At 47.1% G+C, this 14,524-nt stretch overlaps 1 protein-coding gene across 12 annotated transcripts in view; it reads right to left on the reverse strand.

Annotated features, from left to right (window-relative positions):
• LOC149984797 (bromodomain-containing protein 9-like) overlaps nt 1-14,524 on the reverse strand; it is a 16,466-nt gene continuing 1,942 nt past the window's right edge. Inside the window, exons 4-17 of one of the 12 annotated variants that reach the window (XM_090186867.1) lie at nt 13,918-14,050; nt 13,457-13,514; nt 12,583-12,727; nt 11,287-11,397; nt 9,387-9,523; nt 7,808-7,943; nt 5,387-5,462; nt 5,043-5,138; nt 4,258-4,390; nt 3,907-4,018; nt 3,508-3,561; nt 3,257-3,362; nt 2,677-2,853; nt 1-2,224 (exon numbers count right to left, since the gene is read on the reverse strand). In XM_090186867.1, coding sequence (XP_090042993.1) covers nt 2,124-2,224; nt 2,677-2,853; nt 3,257-3,362; nt 3,508-3,561; nt 3,907-4,018; nt 4,258-4,390; nt 5,043-5,138; nt 5,387-5,462; nt 7,808-7,943; nt 9,387-9,523; nt 11,287-11,397; nt 12,583-12,727; nt 13,457-13,514; nt 13,918-14,050 — 1,575 coding nt within the window. In that variant the 3' untranslated portion in view covers nt 1-2,123. Of the gene's footprint in view, nt 2,225-2,676; nt 2,854-3,256; nt 3,363-3,507; nt 3,562-3,906; nt 4,019-4,257; nt 4,391-5,042; nt 5,139-5,386; nt 5,463-7,807; nt 7,944-9,386; nt 9,584-11,286; nt 11,398-12,582; nt 12,728-13,456; nt 13,515-13,917; nt 14,054-14,524 lie in introns of all 12 variants that reach the window. The other 11 variants (XM_090186862.1, XM_090186873.1, XM_090186856.1 and 8 more) reach the window with 11 other exon arrangements.

The following is a 14,524-nucleotide window of genomic DNA, read 5'->3' on the forward strand; positions in this document are numbered from 1 at the left end:
TGTGTAAAAACACAACCTGTGGCGACTTTATTCTCTTAAGTATAGCACACATACAAATAATCTGTACAATCATGATGACCTTCCACAACATGTCTGAGGTTCTCTCTCGTTGTCCCCGGTGTGTTGAGAGCACAGTCAGACAACAAATCAACCAGTGTGGTTAAATACCGGACGTCAGATCACCTCTGAGTAGAAGTTTCCTCTGAACCACAGATCTAGGATCAGATTACCCATCAAACAATGTCTGACCCCAGACCAGTAGTTAGAGGCATCTTCTACCATCTCCCTAGTAGTTTCTCAATAACAGTATCGCAATACAATAAGTCTTAATGTGGGATACATCAGAGACACATTTGTTTGTTTTTCAAGCTACAGAAAACAATATTTTAGATAAAGCATGTTTTTTAAGAGTTAAAACAGTTTTGTTTCCTTTTTTGCCTTGGAAAGTTGAGTATCATAGTATAGTGATACTGGTATTGTGACCAGAGCTACCCCAGTTAGAGGCAACTTGTCAGTGTGTGGGTTAGCTGTTGGATGTGGAGCCTGGCTCTGGAGACTGGAGGAACTCATAGGTCAGCTGTTGGATGTGGAGCCTGGCTCTGGGGACTGGAGGAACTCATAGGTCAGCTGTTGGATGTGGAGCCTGGCTCTGGAGACTGGAGGAACTCATAGGTCAGCTGTTGGATGTGGAGCCTGGCTCTGGAGACTGGAGGAACTCATAGGTCAGCTGTTGGATGTGGAGCCTGGCTCTGGAGACTGGAGGAACTCATAGGTCAGCTGTTGGATGTGGAGCCTGGCTCTGGAGACTGGAGGAACTCATAGGTCAGCTGTTGGATGTGGAGCCTGGCTCTGGAGACTGGAGGAACTCATAGGTCAGCTGTTGGATGTGGAGCCTGGCTCTGGGGACTGGAGGAACACATAGGTCAGCTGTTGGATGTGGAGCCTGGCTCTGGAGACTGGAGGAACTCATAGGTCAGCTGTTGGATGCAGAGCCTGTTTCAGGAGACTGGAGGAACTCATAGGTCAGCTGTTGGATGTGGAGCCTGGCTCTGGAGACTGGAGGAACTCATAGGTCAGCTGTTGGATGTGGAGCCTGTTTCAGGAGACTGGAGGAACTCATAGGTCAGCTGTTGGATGCGGAGCCTGTTTCTGGAGACTGGAGGAACTCATAGGTCAGCTGTTGGATGTGGAGAATGGCTCTGGAGACTGGAGGAACTCATAGGTTAGCTGTTGGATGTGGAGCCTGGCTCTGGAGACTGGAGGAACTCATAGGTTAGCTGTTGGATGTGGAGCCTGGCTCTGGAGACTGGAGGAACTCATAGGTCAGCTGTTGGATGCGGAGCCTGTTTCAGGAGACTGGAGGAACTCATAGGTCAGCTGTTGGATGTGGAGAATGGCTCTGGAGACTGGAGGAACTCATAGGTTAGCTGTTGGATGTGGAGCCTGGCTCTGGAGACTGGAGGAACTCATAGGTCAGCTGTTGGATGTGGAGCCTGTTTCAGGAGACTGGAGGAACTCATAGGTCAGCTGTTGGATGTGGAGCCTGGCTCTGGAGACTGGAGGAACTCATAGGTCAGCTGTTGGATGTGGAGCCTGGCTCTGGAGACTGGAGGAACTCATAGGTCAGCTGTTGGATGCGGAGCCTGTTTCAGGAGACTGGAGGAACTCATAGGTCAGCTGTTGGATGTGGAGCCTGGCTCTGGAGACTGGAGGAACTCATAGGTTAGCTGTTGGATGTGGAGCCTGGCTCTGGAGACTGGAGGAACTCATAGGTCAGCTGTTGGATGCGGAGCCTGTTTCAGGAGACTGGAGGAACTCATAGGTCAGCTGTTGGATGTGGAGAATGGCTCTGGAGACTGGAGGAACTCATAGGTTAGCTGTTGGATGTGGAGCCTGGCTCTGGAGACTGGAGGAACTCATAGGTCAGCTGTTGGATGTGGAGCCTGTTTCAGGAGACTGGAGGAACTCATAGGTCAGCTGTTGGATGTGGAGCCTGGCTCTGGAGACTGGAGGAACTCATAGGTCAGCTGTTGGATGTGGAGCCTGGCTCTGGGGACAGGAGGAACTCATAGGTCAGCTGTTGGATGCGGAGCCTGGCTCTGGGGACTGGAGGAACTCGTAGGTCAGCTGTTGGATGTGGAGCCTGGCTCTGGAGACTGGAGGAACTCATAGGGGTCATGAACCATCTCAGACTGGTCACCAACACCCAGGTGTGAGGGACTCCCTGAGGAGGAACATAGAAAAACCAACGGTAATTGAAACAAAGCACATAAATCACGTCTATAAAGCCTTTGAAACGTTAAAACTCATGTCTCATAACATTTTACATGATATTTATGAATTTGGCAGAAGATCTTATCCAGACCGTCTGTCCTTACAGTTTTAAGTGACTGATGGGATATACCGAGCCTGTAAGTGTCAACAAGGCACAAAATGGCAACCGGCACAGACAGACCAAATCCTGCATGTTTCTGACACTGGCTCAGCGAGGCAGGTAGAGGAGCACCTTTCTACGTCCCAAATTCCATACATAGCACACTACTTTTGACCAGAGCTCTATGGGCTCTTGTCAAAAGTAGTGCACTATATAGGGAATAGGGTGTCATTTGGGACTTACGAACTGATACAGCCAGGTAAGTGGATGAGCTCCAGACAGTGTTGTCCTGCAGTCCTTACCCAGGTGGTGCTGGTCCCTGTCGGAGGTCCCTGACAGGGAGGAGAGGTTAGAGGAGGGTCTGGAGCCTCCCCTCTCCACCTGGCCCTCCTGGAACTCCTGCAGCAGCTTGGCTGCCTCCTCAAAGTGCTGCTGGCTGACCCCGTCTTCATGCCCCGGCTCCTTCTTCACCGACTTCCCTGAGAGCAGAGGAGGGACACGGGGAAGACCATTACAGTCATACAAGTGGTGAAGATGACAGGGTCCGCATACCGAACAGCACCCTATTCCCTGTATAGTGCACTACTTTAGGGCTATGGTATACAATCACTATAAAGACTATGTGTGCCTGTGTGTGTCTGTGTGTGTGTGCCTGTGTGTGTGCCTGTGTGTGTGTGTGTGTGTCTGTGTGTGTGTGTGTGTGTGTCTGTGTGTGTGTGGCTGTGTGTGTGTCTGTGCCTGTTTCTGTGTGTGCCTGTGTGTGTGTGTGTGTGTGTGTGTGTGTGTGTGTTTATATGTCTGTATGGGATGTGGAGGTAAACACACAGGTGGTTAAGATGATGGAAGCGATACTACTGATTTACAACAAGGTAGGATTCTCACCTAAAGAGTTGAGCATGGACATCTCCAGAGACATGTCAGAGTAGCTCTTCATGGACATGAAGTCCAGCACTGAGCCGCCCTCTCCCAGACCTGTCCCATCAGCCATCTGGGCAAATAAACACACACATCTGGAGGGTCAACCATGTTGGGCAAGCAGGATGGACACACACACACACACACACACGCACACACCAACCACTAAACAAAATCACTGTAAGCATATTCAATTGAACAGCTGTAAAATACTTTACCTGCATATCGTAAATGTTGCTCTTGGTTTCGTCTGGTAACGCCATGTTTCTTTTCTGAAACACAAGACGACATGTTAGTACCACATTAACATTAAAACTAGTTAACATAAAAGTAGCAGGAAAAATAATCTATTTGTAAATACCCACGCAACACATGCCCCCTCTAACACAGGACTTACTGTCCCCCCCAGACGGGACCTCCACGGTGTGCTTTAGGAAGTCATATGTGTGACTGTCCCCCCCCCCCCTCCCCCAGACGGGACCCACACGGTGTGCTTTAGGAAGTCATATGTGATGGTGTCACCCCCCAGATGGCCCGGGTCAAAGGTAGAGTCCTAGATAGGGCATAGGGGGCCATTTGGGGCCCAGCCTATATGAGTGTGTTAATGGGGTACAGACCTGTCTGATCTGGTAGACAGCCTTAGAGTGGTCCCCTGCAGTCATCTTATCCAGCAGACCGTCAACCAAACGCTTAGTAACGTTCCCACAACCTTTAACAAACTCCTGAATACTGGAATGAGGAAGGAGACAGCATTTACACAGTATATACTACAACGTTAAGGCTTTCTCATTCAGCACGTTAGATGTGCACAGCAGGAAGGGTAGCAAAATTGTGGTAAATTTCCCCCAAAATTCCCAGAAATCCCAGGATTCCTAGATTTCCTTATTATTGCATCCTGATTCCAGGAACGGTCCAATGGGAACCCGAACTCCAGTAATGATACCAGTGCTGCTACAGCATCGACTAACCTGAGAGCACACTGCACCCCAGTCTCATCCCCGTAGGCTGAGTAGAGCAGGTCCATCTCATCAGGCAGCAGGTCTGGATAGATGGAGTTGTTCTGCAGGGTCTGGGTGTTGTAGGTACTGCTCAGGAACGTCACTACACACACACACACACACACACACACACACACACACACACACACACACACACACACACAGCGAGCAGAAGAAGGAAGCCTTGGAAGAAATTCTCTCTCTCATCATAGCCAACATTATGAAAGACAGAATCTAGAACGTCTAAGCATCAGGAGGTCCCATTGACTTTTTTACATTGTCAGGACATGTATCCAACGTGTTAGCTAACCGCTAAGCAGCAGGAGGTCACAGTGACTTTTTTACATGGTCAGGACATGTATCCAACGTGTTAGCTAACCGCTAAGCAGCAGGAGGTCACAGTGACTTTTTTACATGGTCAGGACATGTATCCAACGTGTTAGCTAACCGCTAAGCAGCAGGAGGTCACATTGACTTTTTTACATTGTCAGGACATGTATCCAACGTGTTAGCTAACCGCTAAGCAGCAGGAGGTCCCATTGACTTTTTTACATGGTCAGGACATGTATCCAACGTGTTAGCTAACCGCTAAGCAGCAGGAGGTCACAGTGACTTTTTTACATGGTCAGGACATGTATCCAACGTGTTAGCTAACCGCTAAACAGCAGGAGGTCCCATTGACTTTTTTACATTGTCAGGACATGTATCCAACGTGTTAGCTAACCGCTAAGCAGCTTTGTACTTTCTGTACATACCCTTATGTCTCCTGTCATCTTTGAAACCCAGTGTTGTTAATCCAGGAAGGAGCTTATTGGACAGAGAGCTCAGGTCCACAGGGTGGGTCTCCTCCTCTGGGAAGCAGAGACAGAACAAGTACTTCCCTCTGTGTCACATGGTACAGAACATCTTGGACATTTATCTGATACAGTACATCTATACAGGTTCTATAGCTGTGTCCCAAATGGCAGCCTATTCCCTATGTAGTGCACTACTTTTGACCAGGGTCCATTGGGCTCTGGTCAAAAGTAGTGTACTATATAGGGAATAGACTGCCATTTGGGACTGTGAGTTTCCCACCTGAGAAAAGTAGGGAACAAACCTTTTGCTTCTGGATTCAGCTGATTCACTACAGTGTACAACAGATTACCATCAGGCTCTTTCCTCAGGTAACCCATCTGAAAATACAGGAACACAAGAACCATGTGGTCACTGGGGCACTAGAACCATGTGGTCAATGGGACACTAGAACCATGTGGTCACTGGGGCACTAGAACCATGTGGTCACTGGGACACTAGAACCATGTGGTCACTGGGGCACTAGAACCATGTGGTCACTGGGACACTAGAACCACGTGGTCACTGGGACACTAGAACCATGTGGTCACTGGGACACTACAACCATGTGGTCACCGGGACACTAGAACCATGTGGTCATCGGGACACTAGAACCATGTGGTCATCGGGACACTAGAACCATGTGGTCATCGGGACACTAGAACCATGTGGTCACCGGGATAACTAAACATAGATCAACCCTGGCATCCACTTTAAATATCCATCTATTAAACCTGACTCAAAGCCAGGGATTCGAACCAGCAACCCTCCGCTTCTCTAACCTCTAGGCTAGCAGTCATATCTGATTAAAACACACTGTTGTATTGAGTACAGTACCTTGGACCTGGGCATATAGCAGCTGATCATTATATACAGTGTTTATTTTTGATTTAACACTTTCTTGGTTACTACATAATTCCATATGTGTTATTTCATAGTTTTGATATATTCACTATTATTCTACAATGTTGAAAACAGTAAAAAATAAAGACAAACCCACATAAAGAAACTTGGTAATGTGTACACTACTGGTCAAAGGGTTTACAACACCTACTCATTCAAGGGTTTGTCTTTATTTGTACTATTTTCTACATTGTAGAATAATAGTGAAGACATCAAAACTATGAAATAACACATATGGAATCATGTAGTAACCAAAAAAAAGTGTTAAACAAAATCAACATATATTTTATATTTGAGATTCTTCAAAGTAGCCACCCTTTGCCATGATGACAGTTTTGCACACCCTTGGCATTCCCTCAACCAGCTTCATGAGGTAGTCACCTGGAATGTATTTCAATTAACAGGTGCCGCTTCTTAAAAGTTAATTTGTGGAATTTATTTCCTTCTTAATGTGTTTGAGGCAATCAGTTGTGTTGTGACAAGGTGGGTGGGGCTATACAGAAGATATCCCTATTTAGTAAAATATCAAGTCCATATTAAGGCAAGAACAGCTCAAATAAGCAGAGAGAAACGACAGTCCATCATTACTTTAAGACATGAAGGTCAATCAATACGGAAAATGTAAAGAACTTTGAACGTTTCTTTAAGTGCAGTCACAAAAACCATCAAGCTCTATGATGAAACTGGCTCTCATGAGGACCGCCACAGAAAAGCAAGACCCAGAGTTACCTCTGCTGCAGAGGATACGTTCATTAGAGTTACCAGTATCAGAAATTGCAGCCCAAATAAATGCTTCACAGAGTTCAAGTAACAGACACATCTCAACATCAACTGTTCAGAGGAGACTGTGGGTATCAGGCCTTCATGGTCGAATTTCTGCAAAGAAACCACAACTAAAGGACACCAATAAGAAGAATAGACTTGCTTCGGCCAAGAAACACGAGCAATGGACATTAGACCAGTGGAAATTTGTCCTTTGGTCTGGAGTCCAAATTGGAGATTTTTGGTTCCAACCGCTGTGTCTTTGTGAGACGCCGTGTGGGTGAACTGATGATCTCAGCATGTGTATTTCCCACCGTAAAGCATGGAGGAGGAGGTGTTATGGTGTGGGTGAACTGATGATATCTGCATGTGTATTTCCCACTGTAAAGCATGGAGGAGGAGGTGTTATGGTGTGGGGGTGCTTTTCTGGTGACACTGTCTGTGATTTATTTAGAATTCAAGGCACACTTAACCAGCATGTCTACCACAGCATTCTGCAGCGATACGCCATCCCATCTGGTTTGGGCTTAGTGGGACTATCATTTGTTTTGCAACAGGACAATGACCCAACACACCTCCAGGCGGTGTAAGGGCTATTTTACCAAGAAGGAGAGTGATGGAGTGCTGCATCAGATGACCTGACCTCCACAATCACCCGAGCTCAACTAAATTGAGATGGTTTGGGATGAGTCGGACCGCAGTGAAGGAAAAGCAGCCAACAAGTGCCCAGCATATATGGGAACTCCTTCAAGACTGTTGGAAAAGCATTCCAGGTGAAGCTGGTTGAGAGAATGCCAAGAGTGTCATCAAGGTAAAGGGTGGCTATTTGAAGAATATCAATTTGTTTAACACTTTTTTGGTTACTACATGATTCCATATGTGTTATTTTATAGTTTTTATGTCTTCACTATTATTCTACAATGTAGAAAATAGTCAAATAAAGAAAGAAAGAAAAACCTTGGAATAAGTAAATGTGTCCAAACTTTTGACTGGTACTATATATATATATATATATATATACCTTGGAGTTGGGCATGTATCGGTTGATGCGGTCGTGTGCTTCATCTGCAGCGTGCTCCACTAGGGCCAGAACGTGTTCCTCCGCTGTGCTGTCAGTCAGGCTGCAGGCGTTCCCCTCTGGCTCATACAGGTAACTGCTGGGACCACAGAGATACACACGGTCACTCCACAGATCACCTGTTAATACAGGTAACTCCTGGGACCACATTCTGCCGCCCCTACAAGAATAGTCCCAGTAAGCAAAATTGTGTTGAAAAGACGTCTAAACTAGGTATTTTTTTCCAGAGGTTGAAGTTTAGGTTCTGAATAAAAGGTGATTTTCAGTTCTAAATGAAAGGTGAAAAGATTAATTAAATTATTTAATTAATAGACATATAATTTTGGGCCAAATCAAGGCTAGTCCAGACCGGACAAAATCTGAAACAAACAGAAGTGTCTGATGGGTTCAGAGTTGATCCGGATTGGACTAGAACACAACGTCCGTGTAAATCAAGGCCAAATAAAAAAAAAGACGTCAGCGTCGGTCCGTGCTTACTGAGGTACAGTGGCTTTATTCATCCTGATTCCTGTCATTAATCAACTTGTCTCTTTAAGCTCTGAATATCAGCTACTCAACTCCATCAGGAGGAGTTGTTATCCTGAGCCTATTTGCAGTGTGTTTACACAGCGGGAAATGCACAAGTATTTCATGTTTTCGCTATGATCAGCTCGTAAAAAAATGGATGGATACAAACTTGAAACCACTGATCATGACAATTTAGCCCACGGGATGAAACTCCTGGACAACAGTTGTGAGCAGCCTGATTGTCCATTTTGACTTTGACCTGTCCTGTTGTTAGGATGTGTTGTTCGTTAACATGCCAGCACTTTTCCATTTTGACGAGGCATCATTTAGACTCTTTGATGGGAGAAACCTGTACGATATAAAACGTTTCCATCTCATTACATTGTCATCCATTTTATCTCCAGCCTGTAGGCTACAGAAAAGGACACCTACTCTTTCTGTCTGTATCTGTTACATGGTAGTAGATTACTTTATTGACAGAATGTTGGTGGTGTGCCGCAGCAACGCGTCTCTCCGGCAGCACCCTGGAGAGGCGCGAAAGGAATGGACAAGATAAATATTTTGAGTCTCTTCCTTTGTCAAAGTGGGCACTGCTTATCATAGGGTGGCATCAGCTCTCACCTAAAAAGCCCTTAGGACACTGGCTGAGAGAAATTGTCATTATTTTGGGGCAGAATTATGTGTTGTTGTAAATGCGCCTTGGTCAGTTTAGCTCAGAAATTGCTAAACTCATCTGCCTAATCCTGCCTAATGAGCGGGCCGGCCCTGGCTGGGACCACAGAGATACACACTGTTACTCTACAGTTCCTGGTTATGTTGCATGTTGGATGGAACATGTAGGATACACGAGTCCTACAATGAGCACCATACAGCAGTGGTTTATGGGCCTCATCCATCACATTGTACCAAGCCTGGGATAACAGAAGGGGATGAAGTACACGGAGTACATGATGCATGAGATCAACATCTACCGAAGTCAAGACACTGGACTAGAGAGTAGGCCAGTCCATTCTACCTGATGACTTCCTTCATATCTTTGATGTCTTTGGGTTTCTTGGATTTCTTGGCCGACGCCGACTCCACGGGCATGGAGATGACCTCCGGAGGGGGCGCCTCAGACGCCAAGTCCTCGTCCCCTAAAATGGCCGCCTGCTGAGAGAAATCCATGTCCTGCATGAAAGACATGCTGCGCTTCAGTGCTAACAGCCGCTCCTGTAAACAGAGCAGAGCCACAGAAAAAGAGCCAGAGAGAGAGAGAGAGAGAGAACCATAGAAAGAGAACCACAGGGAGAGAAAGAGAACCAAAGGGAATTGCTTTATACTCCATCTGCCACAACTCAGCCAGAGAGTGATAGGATGGCTGGTGGGATGGGATGGCTGGTGGGATGGCTGGTAGGATGACTGGTGGGATGGGATGGCTGGTAGGATGACTGGTGGGATGGGATGGCAGGATGGGATGGCTGGTAGGATGACTGGTGGGATGGGATGGCTGGTGGGATAGGATGGCTGGTGGGATGATGGTGGGATGGGATGGCAGGATGGGATGGCTGGTAGGATGACTGGTGGGATGGGATGGCTGGTGGGATAGGATGGCTGGTGGGATGGTGGTGGGATGGGATGGCTGGTGGGATGGCTGGTGGGATTGTCTGGTGGGATTGTCTGGTGGGATGGGATTGGCTGGTGGGATGGTATGTCAGGATGGGATTGCTGGTGGGATGGCTGGATGTTATGTCAGGATGGGATGGCTGGGATGTCGGGATGGCTGGTGGGATGGTGATGGAATGGGATGTCAGGATGGGATGGCTGGTGGGATGGTGACGGAATGGGATGTCAGGATGGGATGGCTGGAGGGATGGTGATAGAATGGGATGTCAGGATGGGATGGCTGGTGGGATGGTGATGGAATGGGATGTCAGGATGGGATGGTGGTGGGATGGCTGGTAGGATGACTGGTGGGATGGGATGGCTGGTAGGATGACTGGTGGGATGGGATGGCAGGATGGGATGGCTGGTAGGATGACTGGTGGGATGGGATGGCTGGTGGGATAGGATGGCTGGTGGGATGATGGTGGGATGGGATGGCAGGATGGGATGGCTGGTAGGATGACTGGTGGGATGGGATGGCTGGTGGGATAGGATGGCTGGTGGGATGGTGGTGGGATGGGATGGCTGGTGGGATGGCTGGTGGGATTGTCTGGTGGGATTGTCTGGTGGGATGGGATTGGCTGGTGGGATGGTATGTCAGGATGGGATTGCTGGTGGGATGGCTGGATGTTATGTCAGGATGGGATGGCTGGGATGTCGGGATGGGATGGCTGGTGGGATGGTGATGGAATGGGATGTCAGGATGGGATGGCTGGTGGGATGGTGACGGAATGGGATGTCAGGATGGGATGGCTGGAGGGATGGTGATAGAATGGGATGTCAGGATGGGATGGCTGGTGGGATGGTGATGGAATGGGATGTCAGGATGGGATGGTGGTGGGATGGCTGGATGGGATGGTGGTGGTGGTGAGTCTAACTGCGATGGTGAAGATTGTTAGGAGGGAAAACATTGATCAAACATCTTGAGTCACACGTCTGCCTTCTATCTGCTTAGTTGTTCTACAGTCTCCTGAATGCTCCGATAAAGAAATATACAAGGACGTTACAGTGTGGTGTGTCTGAAGTAAAACCACACAGAGGCAAATCTGTTTCACAAAGCCAGAGAGGAAGAAGAATGACCAACATGTGAAATGACAGAGAGAGAACAGAAAAGGACAAGACAAGGGGAAACAGGACTCCACCAGCGAAGACATCCGTCACAGGAAAGGGAAATACATGAAACGGATGGGTTATGAACATCAGCATGCACAACAAATCATACACTGACAATGAGGCCTCTATCCGCTCCTCGTAGAGACACTACTCATTACTTTGCTCATCATCTTGAAGCCAGTGTGCAGCAGTTTCTTGGCAGCCTTGTAGTAAACGGTCTCTGGACGGTTATACACCATGGCATTATCGCACATCAGCTTGAAGTCCGCCTGCAACAGAGGAAGCAACCGTTTTACAACAACAAGCTCACCGCCACTCAATTACAAATAGAAAACCGATGCAAATACTTCAACACAAATATTTGTTTAATTGAAGCAAATAAATATCCTCCCTTTGAAAACACTATCAATGTTCTGAATGTAACCATTATGTACAGCACACACATTCCATTTCCACAAGTTATTGCAACGTGATAACGCCAAGGCTCTTTCACAATTCATCTCTCCCTGATTCCTTGTATCTTCTATCCTTGTCGCCTTCTCAAAATGCTCAAGGGGAGGCCCGTTAGACCTTCTCCTCCAATACAGTTGAGAAAGAGGAGAGGAATCACTGAAAGACGTATTGAGGTACATCTCAAAATGCTCAAGGGGAGGCCCGTTGGACCTTCTCCTCCAATACAGTTGAGAAAGAGGTGAGGAATCACTGAAAGACGTATTGAGGTACATCTCAAAATGCTCAAGGGGAGGCCCGTTGGACCTTCTCCTCCAATACAGTTGAGAAAGAGGAGAGGAATCACTGAAAGACGTATTGAGGTACATCTCAAAATGCTCAAGGGGAGGCCCGTTGGACCTTCTCCTCCAATACAGTTGAGAAAGAGGTGAGGAATCACTGAAAGACGTATTGAGGTACATCTCAAAATGCTCAAGGGGAGGCCCGTTAGACCTTCTCCTCCAATACAGTTGAGAAAGAGGTGAGGAATCACTGAAAGACGTATTGAGGTACATCTCAAAATGCTCAAGGGGAGGCCCGTTAGACCTTCTCCTCCAATACAGTTGAGAAAGAGGAGAGGAATCACTGAAAGACGTATTGAGGTACATCTCAAAATGCTCAAGGGGAGGCCCGTTAGACCTTCTCCTCCAATACAGTTGAGAAAGAGGAGAGGAATCACTGAAAGACGTATTGAGGTACATCTCAAAATGCTCAAGGGGAGGCCCGTTGGACCTTCTCCTCCAATACAGTTGAGAAAGAGGAGAGGAATCACTGAAAGACGTATTGAGGTACATCTCAAAATGCTCAAGGGGAGGCCCGTTGGACCTTCTCCTCCAATACAGTTGAGAAAGAGGTGAGGAATCACTGAAAGACATATTGAGATACATCTCAAAATTCTAATCGTGACAGGTCCTGTGATCTGTGGTGGACAGATCGCCATGTGGTCGCTTGTAGCATCACCTCACCTTGAACTCTGTGACGGTTTTGTACTCGTTGTCTGTGATCTTGTCGTTCATGGTGCTGAAATCCATGGGGTGTTTGATTATCACAGAGTAACCTGGAGCGATGGCGTCTGTCACTGGGAAAGTGAAGAACCCATGGGCATCCTTCCTGGAAAGACAAGACAAACAGAAGTCTTAGTACCGACTGAACTGACTTTCATGTCACCAACAGGTTTAATCCAGAGATGGATCTGTCACTGAACACATTTACATGCGCACAGTATTCCAGATAGTAGCTCATATCCCACTTCGGGTCTTATTCGGGGTAAGCTGTTTACATGCACCTTTGATATGTGAACCTGAACCTGACAGCACAGAACATGAAAAACAACACTCACGATATGTGAACCTGAACCGGACAGCACAGAACATGAAAAACAACACTCATGATATGTGAACCTGAACCGGACAGCACAGAACATGAAAAACAACACTCACGATATGTGAACCTGAACCGGACAGCACAGAACATGAAAAACAACACTCACGATATGTGAACCTGAACCTGACAGCACAGAACATGAAAAACAACACTCACGATATGTGAACCTGAACCGGACAGCACAGAACATGAAAAACAACACTCACGATATGTGAACCTGAACCTGACAGCACAGAACATGAAAAACAACAGTAAACGGGATAAGATGTTGACATGCCACAGTATCCCGTCTAAGATCAGCATATCCCAGGCATCTTATCCTGGTTTTTCATAACCAGGATACAAACTGATGTGTTTATACGTGTCGACTCAAAAACAGAATAGTTGAGCATTTGGAATAATAACGGGATAATTGGTGTTCATGTAAACGTGGTCCATGTTGTCAGAGAGCCTTACCTCTGAAGCTGGCGCAGGAAGTGTTCCAGGAGCTGCTGTCGAGGGGTGCACTCACTCTCTGAGGGAAGAGACGATCACAACCTGTTTTACATTAGCCTTTAACACCTCAGATTACTATGGATGGACAATGTATGTTATGATTAAGCAATAAGGCCAGAGGGGGTGTGGTATAAGACCAATGTACCACGGCTAAGGGTTGTTCTTACGCACGACACAATGTGGAGTGCCAGGATACAACCCTTAACCGTGGTAACAAACCCCGAGGTGCCTTATTGCTATTACAAACGGGTTACCAACGGAATTAGAGCAGTAAAAATGTATATTGTGTCATACCCGTGGTATACGGTCTGATATGGCACAGCTGTCAGCCAATCAGCATTCAGGGCTGGAACCACCCAGCTTATAATCAGTAATAACATGTGTAATAACATAACACCACAAGAGAACAGCTAGATTATTACCCGGGGCTGTCCTGCAAGCCCTGACAGGCCGGTCTCCTTGTTGCTCCACCTCTACCTTGATGTTGGGGTGAAACTGGTCCATCACCTCCGGCTCCATCTCAGACCTCTCCCTCTTCCTCTTCTTCTCCTCCTGCTGCTAAGACAGACACAACAGGAGTCAGCGACATGGTCCTCATTAAACTACTGGAGATGGCCCTATGATCTCCTATCTATTATGATTAGGGTTATTGTTACCGCTGCAAGTACAGTGTACAAATGAGCAATTATAATGCGTGCTAGACTGTAGCAAAGGCATTAATGTACAGTGTTGCCAAACACAAACCAGGAGGTCTCCAGTTCCACTATCTCCTGTAGGACCAGGAGGTCTCCAGTTCCACTATCTCCTATAGGACCAGGAGGTCTCCAGTTCCACTATCTCCTGTAGGACCAGGAGGTCTCCAGTTCCACTATCTCCTGTAGGACCAGGAGGTCTCCAGTTCCACTATCTCCTGTAGGACCAGGAGGTCTCCAGTTCCACTATCTCCTGTAGGACCAGGAGGTCTCTAGTTCCACTATCTCCTGTAGGACCAGGAGGTCTCCAGTTCCACTATCTCCTGTAGGACCAGGA

The sequence above is a fragment of the Oncorhynchus mykiss genome, chromosome 2, assembly GCF_057628025.1.
Source record: "Oncorhynchus mykiss isolate SJ-2025 chromosome 2, ASM5762802v1, whole genome shotgun sequence".
Lineage (NCBI taxonomy): Eukaryota > Metazoa > Chordata > Actinopteri > Salmoniformes > Salmonidae > Oncorhynchus > Oncorhynchus mykiss.